At 41.5% G+C, this 20,917-nt stretch overlaps 1 protein-coding gene, 1 long non-coding RNA gene and 1 pseudogene across 2 annotated transcripts; 2 read left to right on the top strand and 1 right to left on the bottom strand.

Annotated features, from left to right (window-relative positions):
- The first annotated feature begins 6,599 nt into the window (after positions 1–6,599).
- Positions 6,600–6,878, top strand: LOC117194725. Its single transcript, XR_004474885.1, has 2 exons — positions 6,600–6,639; positions 6,697–6,878. It is a non-coding gene; the product is annotated as an uncharacterized LOC117194725 (long non-coding RNA).
- A 1,131-nt stretch (positions 6,879–8,009) lies between these two features.
- LOC117194802 lies at positions 8,010–9,298 on the top strand. Its single transcript, XM_033399286.1, has 2 exons — positions 8,010–8,354; positions 9,287–9,298. Exons 1-2 carry the CDS (start codon positions 8,010–8,012, stop codon positions 9,296–9,298), a joined length of 357 nt encoding a protein of 118 aa, XP_033255177.1.
- A 457-nt stretch (positions 9,299–9,755) lies between these two features.
- Positions 9,756–11,505, bottom strand: LOC117194803 (annotated as a pseudogene).
- Between the last annotated feature and the right edge of the window lie 9,412 nt (positions 11,506–20,917).

Genomic DNA, 20,917 nt, shown 5'->3' on the forward strand with positions numbered 1-20,917 from the left:
TAAATGCCAGTGCTGTGCTAGTTGATTTAGAGCCATCCTGCGTCCCTGGTCACCGGTGGATCAAGCCTTCAGAACAACAAAATCAATCAAACAACAACAATCAATTCAAAAATCAATCAAACAACAAACAAAAATTAAACACTAGAGCTAAAAATCTTGTACAGGCTTCTACAGCTGAAAATCTTGTACAGGCTGAAATATTCTACATTCTACAGCTGAAAATCTTGTACAGGCTGAAAATATTCTACATTCTACAGCTGAAAATCTTGTACAGGCTTCTACAGCTGAAAATCTTGTACAGGCTGAAATATTCTACATTCTACAGCTGAAAATCTTGTACAGGCTGAAAATATTCTACATTCTACAGCTGAAAATCTTGTACAGGCTTCTACAGCTGAAAATCTTGTACAGGTTGAAAATATTCTACATTCAACAGCTGAAAATACATTAATTATGTATAGTACATGTATAATACATGTAAGATTAATAATAATGTATCGTTTATTAATAGTGTTTTTCGAAAAAGAGTACAAAGTGTATGATTTAAGATGTGCAATTAATGAGTCTGTTCTTCCGACTTTTTGTTCAACTTTCTGCTTCTACTTCCAACAACCGACTCCCGTATCGATAACCCCATATCGGTTAGGTCTTTTAAACATCGGTTAAGTCTGGTTATATCGGTTAGGTCTTATCGATGGTATCTTAAGTTCAAATGTTAATTTAGATGGGATAGTGCTAACTGCTTGATACACTGTCCTTTACATTCGGCCCTCCTGCTCATCTTCATCTGTCCCAGATGATAATATATCATCGTTCTCTGAGACAAAACGCCATAGCTTCATATTGTCACTGCTCGTTGCTGTTATATTTGGCCCCTCGACATGAGCAACCTTTCTGATTCCCAACAGGTAGTGACGAAACTTCTTGAGTGCGAGGTATGCAGCTTTGACCTCCAAATAGTAACTGTGACGTTTGGACTCGGCTTGTGTAGTCTTTTTACTCCAATAGTAAATCGGGTGGAAATTGCCATCAAACTGCTGCAACAAAACTGCTCCGAAACCTTCTTTGGATGCATCCGTGTGGAGTTCCGTTGGCGCTTCTCGTGAGTATAAATGTAATACAGGTGCGATTAAAAGCAGATTCTTTAAGGTTTGTAGCGATTGTTGCTCTGCTTCGCCAATGTTGAAAACTGCTTCCTTCCTGAGTAGATTCGTGAGCGGCCGGGCAACTTGTGCATAGCCAGGGATGAACTTTCTGAAAAAGCCTGTGAGTCCCAGAAATGCTTGAACTGCTTTAATGTCTTTGGGCGTAGCAAACCGACTGACAGCTGCTGTCTTCTCATTGCCGGGCCAGATTCTCCCGTCCTCAATGTTATGGCCCAGAAAGCTAATGCGTGGCTGCATGAAGCTACATTTCTTCCACTTGATCTTTAGGCCAAACTGCGCAGCTGTCTCCAGGACCAACTTTGTCTTCCTCATGCATACCTCGGGCGACGCGGCGTAAACAATTATGTCGTCCATATAAAGCTGCATAATGTCAGAGTTGATTAATTCTTGAAAAATATAGCTTACGAACCGAATGAACGCAGCTGGCGAGTTCTTGAATCAGAAAGGCGCTTTATTAAACTCGAATAATCCCTCCTTTGTAACAAAGGCCGTATACGACTTGCTTTGCTCTTCCATAGGCACATGGAAAAATCCGTTTTCAAGGTCCATTATGGTAAACCACTTAGCCGACTGCAGCTTTTCCAAGACTTCCTCCATGATCGGGACTGGGAAGCAGTCCAGCAATACCATGCTGTTTAACTTCCTGTAGTCTACGCAAACTCTAAGTGTACCATCTTTTTTCTTCACGACGACAACTCTGCTCGCTACATTTGAATACGACTTGCGCACGATTCCTTGCTCGATCCATTCTTCGACTTGCTTCTTTACGGCACTGGCTTCGTCTGTTGATAAACGACTCGGTGAGTGATGAAACGGCTTGATTACTCCGTCGGGAACTATCTTCAGTTGGATTGGAGACTGCTTTGCAACTTCTGTGGGCATTTGGTAACTGTTTCTTATCATCTGTTCAACGTCTTTTTGATATTGCGGCGGAGCTACAAAGGATGACTCTTCAGTTACATTATATATAAGAGCATGCTCATCTGTTGGCACAGGATCTGCGTCATGCTTCAAAAACGTGTATCCTTGCATATCAGCGACGAAACGGAACTTTTTAATGAAATCATGCCCCAAAAGTGCGTCGAAATCAATCTGGCTACTGGGGACTACTAAAAATTTCTGTGTGGTCTGCAACTTATCCACGGTAACTTCTGCATTAAAGTATCCAACAGGCTTTGTTGATATCTGACCCAGACCGCGCAACATAGTTGTGCACTTCAAAAGTTTAACGTTTTTCATGGTCTTCAACATACTCTCTTTGATTATGGTTACATCTGACCCTGTATCCACAAGACAGTCAACAACAATGCCGTTTATTTGAATTTTTTTCATGCGACTGCGATCCAAAATGACGCGAACTTTATCAACTTTATCAGCTTAATAAGGACAGTTACGCGAAATGTGACCATTCTGATTGCACTTAAAACACTTTGTTTCGGCTTTGCAGTCTTTGCGTTTGTGTTCTCCTGATCCACAGTTATAGCAATATTCTTTTTTACCGCTTTGCCCACTTTGCTGCTTAAAACTCGTTTTATGCTGTTCGTTATTGCCCTTCTTCTCCGATATGTTCAAACGATCATAGATATCGAACTCTTCTTTCAAGGCCCTGAAGGTCTTACAGCGATACATGGCATACTTATACTCGTTTCTTATGTCCAGACCGTTCACAATATGGCTTATAACAGCCGCGTGTTCAACATGTCCGACTGCTGCTATTTTTCTCATCTGCAGCAAGTACTCGTGCATCGACTCACTACTCTTCCTCTTTCTTTCTTGCAGCAGCTTATGAATGTCTGCACTGTTATAGCTACATGTGAATTCATCCAATAATACGTTCTTGAGCTCCTCATAGGTGCACACGCATTCAGCTTCAAGGAAAAGCTTAGCTGTACCGGTCATTTTTCCTCTGGCCTGCACATACTTTTGCTTTTCAGTAAGCTCATATGCGTCGGCATTTTTTGGAATATCTCAAACCATTTTTCTATGGGAACCGATTTTCCATCACAATCGCTCACAACTTTTGTAAAATTATCTGGAGCGATCTTCATTTCTCGTTGCTCATCGCAAAGCAGTTTCAAACTTAGCAACTTTATCATTTGATCAATCTTGTCATCAGTATTGTTTTCTGCATTTTCTAAATCTTCCATCTCGTTTGCACTCGGGCGCGACGTTCCTGGTACAGCTTCTTCCTTCTCTCTCTATTTCCAGTGCAACGGCGGCGGTGTTTGCATCATTTTGCGGCTCTTTTCGACTTGTGTCTGTGTACCCGACGAGTGCTTGTCTTTTCTGTTTATAAGTGTGTATCACACACAACGTGTCTGTGCGTGTTTTTTCTGCTTGTGTACGTACTGCGCACGGACAAGGCGACGCTGCGGCGCGACAATGAATTTCACAATTTTCCAACCGAATTAAACGACCGATCTTTTATTAAACTCCGTGTCTACTGTTAGGCTCACAGAATTTGGATTGTTCAACTTAATGTTTATAGCCACCAACAACAACTTTACAACTTTATGTAGCTACAAACAACAACTTTAACAACTTTTCAACAATCCTCTTCTTGCATCAGCTTCTGCTTTCTTCTGTTTTTCTTTTTCACACACTCCGAGCTCTGTATTCGACGCGGACGGGCCCCCAAATGTAAGATTAATAATAATGTATCGTTTATTAATAGTGTTTTTCGAAAAAGAGTACAAAGTGTATGATTTAAGATGTGCAATTAATGAGTCTGTTCTTCCGACTTTTTGTTCAACTTTCTGCTTCTACTTCCAACAACCGACTCCCGTATCGATAACCCCTTATCGGTTAGGTCTTTTAAACATCGGTTAAGTCTGGTTATATCGGTTAGGTATTATCTATAGTATCTTAAGTTCAAATGTTAATTTAGATGGGATAGTGCTAACTGCTTGATACACTGTCCTTTACATACATACTACATAAAATATATAAAATAAAAAACAAATTATTATTATTATTATTATTGTTATTATTATTAAAATTAATATAATTATACTACATACCACAAAATATTTTCTAGCGTCTTATTTAATAATTTAATTTTTTGGTCCATTATTAGAAGAGCCATGAACACTACAGTTGTAGCATAATATACTGGGTTTCTGTTGAAATCTTCTTTAAACGATACTTTCATTATGTTTATAAAAATTGTTGATAAATGCTTGCCACGTTCCTCGAAGGTATTGCTGTTCATGTTGTTAAAACATATTGGTTCGTTTCTAAATTCGAAATGTTTTTCAACAGCGCGTAATAAGTTCATTATTTCATTTTTAATGATTTTTTTAACTTTATCAGACATTAGGTAGTCGGGCAAGTTGTCTTTTCTTTCCTGTATTCCTTGACATACATATTTGACAACAACAAATCCTCATGTATATCATTTTTTAGGATAACCTTTTTGAGGTGGGGCAGATCCCACAATATGGGGAATTTTCCCCTTACACTTTTGCACGGCATGAAATTTGCCAAGCAGTGGTCGGATCCAACTGCCAACAGTTGACTTGACAAGCCCCCACTCTCAACCTCCCTCAATACTAAATCGATTCCTTCCTTGACCGCATTCCTGCCTAGCGCAGATGTTTTGGAAACGGGACAAATGTGGAAATACAAATAATGAATTTCATTCCCGTTAATTGGGATTGCAGCGACTGCAAGAATTTTCCATTTATGTACCGGTCCTATTTTTGCATATTGGTACCACGGCATGTGATACTCATCCATGTAAATGGAAAATTCTGAGTCGCTTAGTTTCTGTAAATTTACAGTCATGTTAATGCGTCCATTCATTATGTTTCCTTGCATTTTCAGTTCTTCCAATGCGTCCGTTACCAGATTTTCGGGGGCCTGTACCTTTGTGCAATTCATTGCTCGCTTGAAGGCGACCAATATCGTTGACCAGATCATCGTTACCGACGATACCTGGAGGAAGAAAATTCTGATTCACCTGCTCCAATGTAATTGCCACAATCTACTCACCTTCAGTGTCGTCGTCGTCAACATCCATAGGCAATGTACCAACCAGCCGGTCCAGCGGTCCACACGGCAGATGGACCATCTGCCTCTTTGTCCTGATACGGCTCGAACAGATTGAGTTCATTTATGTCCTCATCGAAACACGACAATTGCGACGGCTCCAACAGATTGAGTTCGTTTATGTCCTCATCGAAACACGACAATTGCGACGGCTCGAACATATCTTCCTCTATGTCATGATACGGCTCGAACAGATTGAGTTCCTTTATGTCCTCATCGAAACACGACAATTTATGCATTTCTGAATCTATCGTTTTATCCATCTTGGCGCGGTTCTTGGGTTACTCTTATTAACTTATTTCACTCTTTTCTCTATTTTTGTCGATCGTCGAATAACTCGCCTCAGACTTATCGCAGTATAATATCGCATAAAACCTATCGCAGTATCATATCGCAGTATAATATCGCATAAAACTAATTGCAGTATAATATCTCGATCGGTTAGGGTTAATATATGTTGCCTTACAATTATTTTATTTTTATTTTTATACATGTTGAAATCAGGAAACTAGACGCGAAATTATGTGATATTTATCGGTCCGTATCGTATAGCAACAAAATATCTGTAAACGTTCTTCCTTCTTGATCGTCGTATTCGAATAAATGTGTGTTGGCATATCGAGTACATTGGTATTTCTTATAATACTATCGATGAGTAAATACCAAAACCATACATGCCCCGTTATTTAAAACATAAATAAAGAACACAAAATAAGACAAAGATGTACATAAATTTGGGAGGTGTAAGAATTGACGGGGTGGACAGTGCCCTTGTTAATGTATTATGCGGGATATACTGGGACCATCTGCAAGGCCGGAAAGTGCAAAGCCCGAAAGCACAGGAAATTGCCAAAATGACGTTGTCGTTCGGTGGAGTTCAAGTTTGCGACATAAGTGAAGCAGGAATGATTAATTTGTACTTATTTTTTCTGGACCATCAACGTAAGGGTAAGTAAATTAGTTACATTTATATTATATTCTTCTAATAATGTATTCCATTCAGCGGGGACGACGCACGCGAAGTATGCTGAGCCTGTTACTCAGGTGCAGAATATTTCTGTTCTGATGATATCTCAGGATATTGAGGATATTGACAACAATATGAACGGTGATACGGAGGAGCCGGCCACAACTCAGGATATTGAGGATATTGACAATATGCACGGTGATACGGTGGAGTCGGCCACAACTCAGGATATTGATGATATTGACAACAATATGCACGGTCATACGGAGGAGTCGGCCACAACTCACGATATTGGGGAGAATATTGACAACATTTCTGACAATATTCACAATATTTCTGATTATACAGTCAATGATATGGAGTGTACTATTTCTGATGAAATATATGATTCGTCTGAGCCAGTGCACCACGTGGAGGAGAAGCAGGAGCAGGAGGTTCGGGAGGATCCGGACTTAAGTAAGTAAATAAGTAAAATTTTAAAAAAATACATATAATAACTTCTTAATTCTCCAGACATGTTTACTGAAGACATTCTTAGTACTGAAAGTGGAAAGGACAATTTGAAAACACCGATTTCCCCAAAGGCTTCGCCCCCCCGTGCATGGCTGCAAGTGCAAACTATGCGGCAAAATGATTGGAAGGTTGAGCACCTTGGGAAACCACGTAATGAACCAACATTACACAGCAATAAGAGGTATGGTTTCAAGGAATTCGAAGACAATGCAAAAATTGCTGCCGTTTTTAAGGAAAAAAAGTGACCATGTTAAGACTATCAGAGGAAACTGGGGTGCCGGCCGAGTATTTGAGGGCGATAGTCATGTGCAGCGATGACTATAAAAAAATTGGGTGCCGCTTGTGGGCCGCCAAGACGGATGCAGAGAAGCTGAAGGACATCAACCAATAACTGTTTCGTTTTTTAATTTTAATATTTGATTTGGCTTGAGTAGACTGATCCAGAGAAGCTGAAGGACATCAACCAATAACTGTTTCGTTTATTAATTTTAATATTTGATTTGAGTAGAAAAACTCGCCTGTTATTCGTAAATGTAACGACTGAAAATAAACTTATTGACAAAAAAGGGAGGAGTATTTATATTGTGTGGGCGCCTTTGGGCCAAGAAATTATCAAAGTTATTCACGTCGCACAGTTTGGGAAAAAACTGGACTGGAGTGGAGTCGACTGGAGGGACTGCAATGACACTTGCCGGCTGGCGGCCTCTTGGAAATTTTAAGCCTCGTTAAGCTTCTGGTCAACCGCCTGGCTGGTCTGCTTGAGCGCTCCATCGAATGGATTAACCTTCGCTCTGGATATACTGGATGCCCTTTTGGATTACAGGACTACCCTCTTTAGCGCCTTTGAATGGATAAACAAAGTGTATGTCCTACATGGATTACAGCCGTATAGCGCATCATAAAAGGTAAGAAATCAAGCCACAAATTGAATGCCGAACACAGCAAATGCTTAACCCATGACACCACCAAAAGGGGGAGAGGGAGTAGAGGGGGATGAGTGCCCCCTATTAATCCTGAGTGCTTCCTGTGATTTTATGTAAATTTGTACACGGGGAACAGAGGACTCCAAAGAGACCTCTCGAGCAGCAATTCAATGTACAAATGACAGGTTGGCTGTGACACAAAACAGCAGCTTAAGGAAGATGTAAAGCCAAGCAAAAATATACCCCCTATCAGAGCCAGACCTGTCAGAGCCAGAGCGAGTTCAGCTCGATAGAGCGCACCGAGTCGGACTCGGAGTGGGAGGAGCTCTCCGACGGCCCTTCCCCAGGGTCTCCCCGCTGGAGTCCCTCGGCGCAGTCGTGCTCTCCACAATGCAGCCGGAGCACCGTCAGAGCATGGTGGCCTTGTACCACCTCGTCTTGGAGACCGCTGTGGTCAAGGTCGTGCTGCTGGTGCTGCAACTGCTGTGCTGCGCGGTGTTCTGGGTGGTCGAGAAGACCGTGGGCTTCAACGAAACCGTCGGCTCGAAGCGCCACCGATTGTGGAACAGCAAGTTCAAGCTGCGCACCATCCAGCGCCAGTTGATGTGGCGCATGGCCAATGCCCGGGGCGACGAGACGCTCGTCTTCTTTGCCGTGCTCATGACCACGCCCTGGCTGTTCTCCCTCAGCCTCCTGGGATTCATCATGTCCCTAGCGTCGCTCCTGAAGAAGACCGTCGAGCAGCTGGTGTTCCAGATACGCCTGCACCTCGTGCTCTAGGGGCAGCCATCGAGCAGAAAGCAGCAAGCAGTATCCAATAACACACTGACAGAAGACACACGGCCACACGCCCGACACTCCACCCCTCCCCTAAGAGATGTTTGCACTTCCATTTGGGCATCTATTTTCGTTGATGCTGGCATCGCAATACACGGAATCGTCTCTCCGTTTTTGGCCGCAATGAAAATAGATACCGAAATATTCGAAATTCAAAGTCAATTCCCACGAGAGAGAGCGAGACAGGCCTTCTTCTTTTGGTTTACGGCCTTTCTTTCTTCTGCCTTTGGCATCGCCCACTCCACTCTCTTTATTTTTCTTGCATTAAATTGGCAATAATATGAACTCGCCTTCTCTTTCTGCTTAGCAGTATTCCCCTGTCGCCGATAGCCCGCATCCTCTGCGTTCCAGAATCTGCGGAAGTTTCCAGCGGGGGCTACTGGCGTGCATCAGCCGTCGAGTAGATTGAATGGGAACGCTGCCATCATATATGTACTATGTGTGTGTGTGCCCAACTAACGCAGACAACTGCGTTCTAGAATGAAATATTAATTCATTGGATACGCACACACAGATCCCCCTTCATCGCTCTCTGTTTCCCTCGGAGGGTGGCAGGGTACTGGGTGTCTACGCTGCTCGTCGCTGGCCTGTATCTTATCGCGCCTGCCTTGCTGTGTACCCACTGTAGATGCATATGTACATACAGTTGTTAATCAATGTCCGTTGATTGTCGCATCGTTGCTTGGAAGTGGAATCCCCTAATATTAAAGCTGGGATCCTATGCCAGAGCAGAACGCAATACTTTTCATATCCCACCTTGGGTTTCCTTAACCAATCCGATAACTTTCGACATTGACAATGAGGATTAATCAGCATTCGTTCGCTCACAGTCATTATCATAATGATGATGATAATGATAATAATGTGCATGTGTGTGGTGTGTGACTCTCGTTTAGGACCTGAGCTCAAAAGTGCAATGCACGGCAGAAAAATCAACACGAGCTGATTCAAGGGGTAAAGATATGTATCTTTGGCACACCGAAGTGCCGACACTCTTTCAATTCAAGCTTGTTCACAGCCCAGCGATTCGCAAATGCGGCCAATGAGTATGTGTTGTGAGTATATAACAGCCCATCCGATCCGATCAGGCGATTCATCAGTGAAGATTTTCTCTCCTTTCGCTTTTCTGCCTAGTGGGGTCCCAAGTGTGGGAAAAGTCACGAGGGCGTGAAACTCAAGAAAAGCATGAAGAAAATTACGATTGAACCGGTGACTAGCTCATGGTCTTCCTCGAGCGAACCGACTGCCTTTGTTCAACTGGGACGATGAGGTCTGAGCGTGTCCATCTCGGCCAGTGAGAACTTGCTCGTAGCGGGTCAGCAGATTGGTGCGGACAATGGCGCCGTTCAGTTCCGCCTGGGCCTTGATGGCCTGTGGGAAAAGAGAGGGGAGAAAACAGTTGGATAAAGCCGAGGAAGAAAAGGAAATATAAACCCACCTGAGTATCGCTGACAGCCAGACCATTCAGGAGATTGAACAGCACAATGGTCATGAAGAACACAAAGAGCAGGAAGATCAGCTAAGTGTAGACGCTGTCAAACCTTATGTCACCGGCATCAAATTCTCCCGTGAGCATCACAACCGTCTTGATGAGCGCCTCGATGGGCACGGAGAATGTGTTGAAGTGACCATCATCTTCTCCCTCCTTTGCTGGCTCTGGCGTGCTGTCCTTCGGAGAGGAGGAATCCACCTGGGGCTTGCCAAACAGTATGTAGAAGCACAGACTAAACGTAAGCACAAAGATCGAGTAGAGAGCAAAGGTCTTGATGAAGCTGCTGGAGACGGCGCGCAGCATGAGCATGTGCGTCGAAATTGAGAGTACTGTCAGGGAGCCAACCAGCAGGCAGAACTCCACGGACACCAGCAGAATGGTGAAGACGGCCAGTATGCGCTGCGTCTCCTTGTCGTAGCTGGCTTCCATGCAGGTTAGGATCGACAAGACAATGAGAGCCACCTCCATCAGGTTCGTGATGGACCTGAAGTACAGCAGCGGCGACATGGCAAGCTGTATGACCTCTCGGATCATGAGATACACAATCCCTATCCAAGAGAACAGGCCGAAGAGGGCAGTCAGGCACGTGTGGTCGCTTTCGTGGAACTTAAGGAGCGTATGCGTGATAATGGAGGCAGTGAAGAGAGAGTAAAGTAGAAAGTTCAGATAGAAGATCACCGAGAGGCGGGGCCACTTGAGGAAGAGGAAACTCGAGATTAGCGGGTGCTGCAGCAGGTAACGCAGCTCCTTGGAATCGGCGATGAATGCGATTGGAGTTATCTCGTCCTCCAATCGGTGAGGATGGCCAATGCTCCGCTTGTCCGACTGCCCGGGCTCTCGCTGGCGTCTCATCAGATTCTTGTAGTTGATGATGATCTCGAAACTCTGGTCACCGGGCTTCTCCCCGTTGGTGGTGATGCAGGAATCGAAGTGCTCCTCCAGCACTTTCGGGTCCATCTCCTGTATGTAAAAATCTCCGAACGCGCTTCTCGCCCCGATGTACGCTCCCTGCCGTAGAAGCTCCTGTGCCACCTTTGTGTTGCGATACTTGACCGCATAGGAGAGTGGCACCAGGCCAGCCTTGTCCGCCTCATTGATGTCCACACGATCGCTCTCGAGCAGCAGCTGGAAGCAGCGCTGGTGGTCACAGAAGTCGTCCAGCGGCTGCTCACCCAGGCGACTGATAACCGCGTTCAGCAGCTTGGAATGCGATGTCAGCCTCAGCAGCGGATGCTTCAACAGCTTCTCTAGCGCCCTGTGGTTGCCCCAGATTACGGCCAACTCCACGGGGCTGATGTCGCTCAATTTTGAAGGATTAATGTTGATGCCCGTCTCGAGGATGGCCTCAAAGGCTCGCTGCTTGCCCCGCTTGATACTCTCCGCCACCAGGGACTGATACTCCTCCTGGTTGGCATTGCATTGGTTATCTGCGTTTCCGCTGACGTTCTGATGGTACCCCGCGAACTGTTGCTCGAACTGGTTCTCGTCTCCGTCCCGCAGCGTGCGGAGGAGTCGCTCGCCGTCGATCTCTGCTCCGGCCTCGCGCATCTCCGGCATACTGATCCCTCAGCATCTGGCGTACCTGCCCGTTCCGATAGCTGTCAATGTCCAACTGTGGTTGTTTCAGGAAAAGTCGGATCAGCTCCAGCTTAGTGCCTGCCTCAATCTTTCTATTCTTCAGCACATGGTGGAGGGGCGTGAACTCGCCCTGATCCACCAAATTCGAGAGGCTCCGTACTCGAGCAGCAGCTGAATGCAGGAGCCCACCTGAGAGGCATTCGATCGTCCTGGCGATTGGCCTGGGCACCGCTGTCCAGGGCAGTGTGGAATTCCCGTATGTCCCGATTAGCGAGGGCTGCGCTCAACTGGCCCTGCGGATCGATGAAACCGCAGTTGTTAGAGCTCATTCTGCTGTCTGCAAAGAGTCAAGTGAGAATGAGGATGAGCTATGTCTATGTGGGCTTTCGTTAATCTTATCCAACCCACGCAGCGTATGAGTAACTTATAATGCCGTTTCTATGAAAATGATGCCAGAACCCGCATTGTTAGAGCTCTGTTCTGGTCAATGGAGGGAGGTCTGACCCAACAGACGGTTTCTGTACAGACCTTGAAATGGCCGAAACAAAAGCATGAGAGTACACCGAGCCCCGCAACAAACGGTATTTGACAACGCTTCATGCTACGATGATTTTCACACAAATGATTGTCTGTCCATGGAGCTGGCCAGCAGCTGGAGGCAGAGCCACAGTCAGAGCCACAGTCACAGCCACATCCGCAGCCGAAAGCTACCCCACAGGTTTCTCGAAAAATAAAAACCAAATCTTCGTTTTGGGGGCAATTAAAGAAAGCGTCTTTAAGTGGTTTTTGTGGTACCCGAACTACAGACTTAATTTGCCCTCCCGTGTAGTTATTAAATTATAACAATCCAACTGAAGACAAGGTAAGACAAGGCCTGAGAAGTACTCAGGGAGTGGCTTGATTGTTCAAAGTGATATACAAATTTGAATCAAGTTTGGTGTTCGATCTCGCTCGCCTTTTGGTATATCAAAATTTAACGATCATAAAGAATAATCATAAAATAATCGACACATCAATATCAATTAGCAATCAATTGGTTACGCTTTATGCTTTGAATACTGTTCCGAATGGAGCTTTAGATAAATCCCTGGGCAGTGCTGAAATCTTGCGATTTATAGGCGGCTCTTTTCATAAATTTCAAGGCGGCTTCTTCTGTGGGATCTGATCCCTCCAGCCGTCAGCTCAACGTCTTCTCCGCTCTGTTGTGTTCTGTTCTGTTCTGTTCCGTTCTGTCTGCTGTCTGCTTTGATGCTTGAAATGTTTGAGAAATCGGCTAATCACACATGAGACCTGGCTAATTTGAATATTCCCCCACTGATTGTTTATCAATAGCCTACGAATTGGGAATCAGGAAACATCGTCTTCTCTTTTGTAGGTAGCTCTTCGGCTAATGTTGCTTTAGTATGCAAACAAATTGAGGATTGTAAATGACGCCTGTTAAGACCTTAAAAGAAAAGTCTAGACATTTGCGAGTTGAGTTGTATATTCAAACTGAATTTTATTCTTAAAATAAGAGCCTTATATGTGATTTGACATTGAGGTAGGAGGTACAATTTGGTAGTCTATAATTATCGTTAGAGCTACGCAGAGGATACACTTTTCTGAGGGTGTCTTTTTGAGTACATGCTTACATTAGTTTTATTTTAGGACCGCATTTGTTAAGTGTTTTCTCCACTTGTGTTTTGTTGTCGTATTAATGGGTTACAGATCTCTGTTTACACCAGTGCAGTCATAACTTGTCTACTTTATGTTATTTCTTTAGAGATCGGAGTTGTTACATGAGGTTATGTGTACAATAATCTATTTATATTTAAACATTCTGCAAGGGGCCGAAAGTGGCATTGTATTGACGATAATATGTTCATGTTTGAACATTCTGCAAAGGGCCGAAAGTGGCATTGTTTGTATTTGGATTCTTGTGAACCTTTTTGTGTACATTTTCTTTATAGCTATAATTACAAGTACAGATAATCATTTACAGTCAATTACAGTGGGTAGGGAAGTGCTATCGTTTGCAGTCTTCGTGCTACTTTTAATTCTTCTTATGGCATAGATTATTAATATTATCATTATTATGATTCCGATAATCAAGGCCGCATGTCCAGATACATGATGGAACTTAAGTCCTTTTAAGTCATGATGACCTTCCTTTAACAATTTTATTTCGTTTCTTAACTTATCCATTTCTTCTGTATGGTTAATTAATGGTACTGTTAATGGATTCAAAACAATTTTTGGTATTTTGCTTATATTACTTATATAAAAGGATGAAATTGGCTCGTAGCTTTCTGTTTGAATACTGTGATGAGGTACTAGTATTTAACATCGGTTCGCACAGTACAACCATGTATTATTGTTAAAATTCCTTGTTGCGGAAGATCTATTAGTTCTTGATTTGAGTTACTACATTGAATTCTAGCATTAGTGTTTACTGGAACTTTGAAGATCCAACTACCCTGTCTTTCTAATTCGACCCAAAATGACCTTGTCTCTGCTATCTTCCTATAAACGCAATTTGAATTACCCTTTGGTTTGAATGCTATCTCACAAGCATTATCATTGGCATTGCTCCAACGCCAATTACCTTCGCATACTCTTCTATTCGTTTGCCATTTTTGGCATTTGTTCAAGGTAGCTTCAGTCATCGAATGATAGGAATCAATTTCGAAATTATATACTAAATACCTGGAGCTCAAATCTACCTTGACTAATTCTTGTTCATGCTCAACTGGCATTGGAATTATCCTAAACAAATGGGATGCGTGTCTACCAAACAGGGGAATCTTCACGTTCAGAATTAATTTGTTATCAACAAAAATTCCTTTCGCTGTTAATAGGCTGTAAATTTCCTTCAATTCTGTTCCTGTTCTTTTTCCTGGAAGCACCAATGTTTCTAATAAGTTATCTTTTATTTTTGCTATTTCTCCCTTTAATTGTATAGGTTTTAAAATGTTTGGATTTTCTCTTTTGGAGTCATTCCTGAGTCTTGCTCTTCTGACTCAATTCCAGCTAATGGACAAATTTTAGTTATAGGTCGTTTTATCAACCCGTCTTGATGTTTTATAGTTACTACTCTGACTCTATCGTCCCTACCTTTATGTATTTCTTCTATTTTTCCCAAGGGCCATCTAGCTGGGTGACAGGTTTTATCTTTTATTAATACAATCTGTCCTGTTTTAATATTCTGCATTCCTATTTTCCATTTATTTCTTTGTTGCAGTGTGTGCAAATAATCTTCTTTCCATTTAATCCAAACTTCCCTTTTCATTTTCTGAATTAATCTCCATCTATCCAGATTCCCTCTGAAATTGTCTCCATCGGGCCAAATATTGGCCTTCCAATTATAAAATGACCTGGTGTTAATACATCCAGATCGTCAATATCATTTGTAGCTGTATACAAAGGGCGTGAATTTAGTACCGCTTCAATTTGACATAATAGAGTTGCTATTTCCTCATAGGTTAAATTATTGTCCCTAATTACCCTTTTTAAGTGATATTTTACTGATTTTACCCCAGCTTCCCAAATACCTCCGAAGTGAGGTCCTGCCGGGGGAATAAAATGACACTCGATCTGTTCTCTTTCTTATATTGGAACCACTTTTATGTTGTCTTTGAGGGCTTTTTGGTATTCCTCGTCTAATTTGCGCGAAGCTCCCACAAAGTTAGTTCCATTATCGGACAAAATTTTTGCACATTTTCCTCTTCTTGAAAAAAATCTTCTAAGTGCAGCTAGAAATGCATCTGAAGTAGGATCGCTGACTACTTCCAAATGAATAGCTTTTGTCGCCATGCATACGAATACGGCAATATATCCCTTATAGGATTTCTGGCCCCGGTTTTTAGAGCATCGGATATGGTAAGGCCCGGCGAAGTCTACCCCTGTATTTGTAAACGGGTGCGACATTGTAGCTCTGTGTTTCGGCAGATTTCCCATAATTTGTTCTGCAGTATTCTGTCAATACCTAGCACAGGTGACACACTCTTTAAGTTTTTTCTTTAGGCAATTTCTTAGCCCGAATATCCAAAACTTTCGCTGGATATAGTTTCGCATCAGATTAATTCCACCGTGCAATGTTTCTTTATGTGCATTCTTGATAATTAAAGTCGTCAAGTGACACTTATCTAAAATCAAGGGATGTTTAACCTCAAATTCCGCGTTGGAGTTTTGCAATCTACCTCCAACTCGTAACAATCCGTCTTTATCTAAGAACGGATTTAAGCTTAATAGTTTATTTTTTGTTTCTATTTCCTTTTTATTAATTAGGCTAGCTATTTCGGAACCGAATTGGATAGCTTGTTGTTGTTTTACTTTTAATACTTTGGCGCTCTTAATCTCCTTCACTGTCAAAAATGAAGGAAATTCTTTCTTTTTGGTTTTGATTTGAATAAACCTCAATACATATGCAATGACTCTTTCTAGTTTATGCATACACGAATATTTTTGTAATAATTTACAAAAAATGTTATTTTTTGCTATTACCATTGTTGTGCTCACAACTAATTTTTCTTCAATTTCCTCTTTTGGCCAATGTTCCTTAGATTTCGCCAACCATTGAGGCCCTTTCCACCAAATCTTAAAATCTTTTAGCTTATCTGCACTAATGCCCCTTGATGCTACATCTGCTGGATTGTCTTCAGTTCTAACGTGTCACCATTTAATTTCCTTAATCTTTCTTACTTCGTCAGTTCGACGCCTGATAAACTTGTCTTTATTGTCTCCATTCTTTATCCAGGCTAGAGTAATAGTAGAATCACTCCAGGCAAAACACTCTACATTACTTCCAACCGCTACTTTCACCCGTTGAATTAATTTTGCCAGAAGATGTGCTGCACAAAGTTATAATTTTGGAATAGTTTTCCGATTCTTCTTTGGATTAACTTTGCTTTTGCTGGCTATTATAATTGTAGAACTATCTACCTTGGCATACACTACGGCAGCATAAGCCTATTCGGATGCATCGGCAAACCCATGAATTTGCATCGTCTTATTGTGCTGAGAATTTAGCCATCTCGGTATCCGAATGCTCTCTAACTCTGTTAAACTATTTTTAAACGAATCCCATTCTCGAGTATCCTGTTTTAATAATTCTTCATCCCAATTTTTGTCTGCTAGCCAAAGTTTTTGAATAAACAATTTTCCGACAAGTGTCACTGGAGACAACCAGCCTAAGGGGTCATATATCTCGCTAAGGTAGATAATACTATTCTTTTGTTATTTTTCTTAATTGGTTCATAGTGGAAACTGAACCTAAACTCGTCTTTAACCGGTTCCCATTGTAGTCCTAATGTTTTGACGGATTCATTCTCCTTAATGGTTAATACTTTATTTTCTTGGTAATTTCTAATGCCTTCTATAATTTCTGGGATATTTCTTATCCACTTTATTAAGTTAAACCCAACCCTTTTAAACTCCCGGGTAACTTCCTTTACATGCTTTTTAGCATCCAGTATCGTGTCGGCACCTGTCATCAGGTCGTCCATATAAAAATCATTCTTTATGATTTCCCTAATTGCTTGATTTTTGCAATTATCTGCTATTGCAACAAGCACCCTGGTTGCTAAGTAGGGTGCTGAAGCTGTACCGTACGTAACGGTTGTAAGTTTATAATCTTTTAACTTTTCGTTTGGATTATCTCTGCAAATTATATGCAAATATTGTTGATCGTCTTTATCAACATTAATTTGCCGGTACATTTTTTCAATGTCCGCAGATATTACAAATGGCCATTTATCGAAGATATCTTTTTGGACCCTTGGTCCAACCCACATGATATCATTTAAACTTTTATTGTTTGTGGTTTTTGCTGAAGCATCGAAAACCACCCTCAGCTTTGTCGTTAGACTGGAATCTCTTATGACTCCTTGATGGGGTAAATAATATTTCCCATCTTCTTTGGACTCTACCATATGTCCTAAGTTTTTATATTCATGCATGAACTTTACATAATTTTCTTTTAATGTTTTATTGTTGTCGCCACAATAAATTTATCACCTTTTGATTTGGTGCAACCGGATATAATCCATCCGAATTCTGTATTTTGTCCAAGTAGTCCGTCTATTTTTACTACTCCGTCTTTTAAAATATGGGTATACAAATCTATCCCAATTATTACATCTACCCTACCTGGTTTGTTAAAGTTAGGGTCTGCCAACACATAATCTTGCCACTTAGTTTTATCAATATTGAAAGACTTTAATGGTAAAGCTTTCATCAATTTCGGAAGAATAATTGCTTCAATATTTAGAGGACCTTTATTATAATCACAAGTTTTTACCGATAAAGTAACTTTGTACTTTGAAGTGCAAGAGTCTGTAGATGACACTCCACTTACCTCGGAGTTCGCTCTTTTTCGTACTAAGTTTAATATTTGCGCAGCTTCTTCTGAAATTATGGTACATTGCGACCCACAATCAATGAGAGCTCTAAGGTTTTGATAGCCACCATTCCTTGCCCTTACTTTTATAAGTGCTGTGGCTAAGAACGCTTGTTCTTTTGTCAAGCAAGTGTTAACATTTTCCCTCTTTTCGTAGGGAATATGGATCATCGTATGATGAGGTTTTTTACAAATCCCACATAAAATTTCAGAAAACCTTTTCTTATACATTTCATCCCTACAGCTTTTTGGGCAAAGGCGCTTTTTTTTAATAAACTGGCCTCTATCTATCGGACTCATTCCCTTAAACTTATAGCAGTGAATTATGGTATGTCCTGCCATTTTACATAACGGACAATTTTTTTTTATTTTACCATATTGCACTACTTTTTTTAACGGTTTCCACTCTTTATCCTGCGTCGTGTAAAGAGAAGTGTACCGTTGTTCTAAAAATTCCATCACATCTGGCAATGCTTGGATCTCTTTTGTCCTTTTTATATGACTTTCATATAATTGTAAGGTATCTTTGTTGAATTTTTTCAACACAAAGTGCGCGAAAATCACATCAACTTATTCTGTTAAGTGTGACTTTAATTTAATTAAATGTATTTATAGAATCAGAAAACCATTTAATATGTTGCGCTGAATCGTGATCTAGCATTGGTAAGTCTAGAAAACGATTCAGCTGATCCGAAAAAATTTTTCGCTTATTTTCATACCGCTTGGTCAGCAATTCCCAAGCGGCATTATAATTCTCCAGCGGCCCAGTTAAAAGGTGAGCTACCATACTCCGTGCCTCACCCTTTAGCGATTTTCAAATAATTGAATTTTAGAGATGTACTCAGACTATCTCTGTTATGAATTAATTCACAAAATATTTGTGAAAAGCCGTCCCACTCTTTTTCTTCGCCCGAGAATGTGGGTACTTCCACTTTCGGAAGATCAGGCAAATCGATATCTTCTTTTTTTACCGTTGCCCTTTAGTATCCATGCTGTTTTCTTTAGCTATGGTTTGCATCCTAACTTCTAGGTTGCTCAACATGCTTTGAATATCAAAGTCCAACTCGACGATCTGCTCGTTGAAGCTGTCGTTTGTTTCATAGCTATGATTAAACTCCTCAATTTTTGAGCTCAGTTTTTTACTGAGGAACTCAATTTTTTCCTTTCTCATTATACACTCTCCCATTTTAGCCTGATCAAACCTCTGCATGGTTTGCTCTAAATATGTCCTCAGGTTTTCCACTATTCTGATGATTTCCTCAGATACTTTTTCTATTTTCTGGGCTCTATGTCTTCCTTCAAAGTTCCAGTCTCCACTGATTGTAACTTTGTTTTTTCTACCTTCCCTTTCGTTAATGTTTCATTATTTTTTGACTCTACATACTTTTTATGTTTGTCCTCTATATTTTTAATCATTTTTTCGTACTGCTGTCTCTTATAGTAGTCATGATCGACTTTTCCATATATTAACAGTGCAGAATTATTCCCTGTAACTTTGTTTTTAAGGTCTCCTAACCTTTGGATTACATCGCTGGTCAAATGACCAGCTTCAATCTTTTTAATCTCCCTTGCTATCGCTGCTTGAGCCTCTAATAGCTTAATTATTTGTTCCGACAACATCTTAGTTTAATTTTTATACCCGATACTCAAAATGAGTATTGGGGTATATTAGATTTGTGGTAAAAGTGGATGTGTGTAACGTCCAAAAGGAATCGTTTCCGACCCCATAAGGTATATATATTCTTGATCAGCATCAATAGCCGAGTCGATTGAGCACTGTCTGTCTGTCCGTCTGTCCGTCCGTCCGTCCGTCCGTCCGTCCGTCCGTCCGTCCGTCCGTCCGTCCGTCCGTCCCCTTCAGCGCCTAGTGCTCAAAGACTATAGGAGCTAGAGTAACGATGTTTTGGATCCAGACTTCTGTGAAATGTCACTGCAACAAAAATATTTCAAAACTTTGCCCCGCCCACTTCCGCCCCACAAAGAACGAAAATCTGTGGCATCCACATTTTTAAAGATACAATAAAACCAAAATCGCAGAATCGTAGAGAACGACTATATGTTTTAGAGTGTAAAATCTCAACCAGATCGTATAATTATTATAGCCAGAATCAAGAAAACAATTTCATTCTTTCTCGCTCTGTCTCTCTCTAACACACAGGTTTCATAGTCGGTTTTGCCAATTGCAAAATATGAGTTCAAGGATCTCAGAACCTATAAGAGCCAGAGCAACCAAATTTGGTACCCACACGTCTGTGATATCGGACCTTGACCGTTTCGTGTCCAAATTTCGCCACACCCCCTTCCGCCCCCGCAAAGGACGAAAATCTGGGGCATCCACAAATCTCAGAGACTATTAAGGCTAGATTAACCAAATTTGGTATCCGCACTTCTGTTAGATTTCACTACAAAACGTATATCTCAGAATTTCGCCCCACCCCCTTCCGCCCCCACAGGGGACGAAAATCCGTTGCATCCACAATATTGCACATTTGAGAAAACTAAAAACGCAGAATCATAGATATTGACCATATCTATCAGATTGCTGAATCTGGATCAGATCGGATCATTTTTATAGCCAAAAGGAACAAATCAATTTGCAGTGGCTACGCAGCCCCCGACGTCACGCTCAGACTGATTTTCTGTCTCTCTCGCACGCCATACTGACTTAGTATCGGGGATAACTGTAGAGTTGCGGTGTCCGCAGCAACTCACAACGTTCCCCCTCGTTTTTTTTATGCATTCTCAGCGTTTTGCTGCACTTAATGAACAACAGGCGATGGTCTGGCCCGAGACGCTTTATTTACACTTGGCATTAAAACTGGAAAAACAAAGGGAAATAACCAAAAATTCTAGTATGAAGAAAAAAGTACTCGGGTGTGGCAGAAAAAAACTACAATCTTGATCTACAAATGAAGTTTTTTTACAGTGAAATATATACTTGACTTGTAGTGAAACGCAGCCCCGAAATTGTCATCATAAAAACTTCGTAATTAAGATGAAAGCGTGAGGAGATGG

This window comes from Drosophila miranda (genome assembly GCF_003369915.1).
Source record: "Drosophila miranda strain MSH22 chromosome Y unlocalized genomic scaffold, D.miranda_PacBio2.1 Contig_Y3_pilon, whole genome shotgun sequence".
Taxonomy (NCBI): Eukaryota; Metazoa; Arthropoda; class Insecta; order Diptera; family Drosophilidae; genus Drosophila; species Drosophila miranda.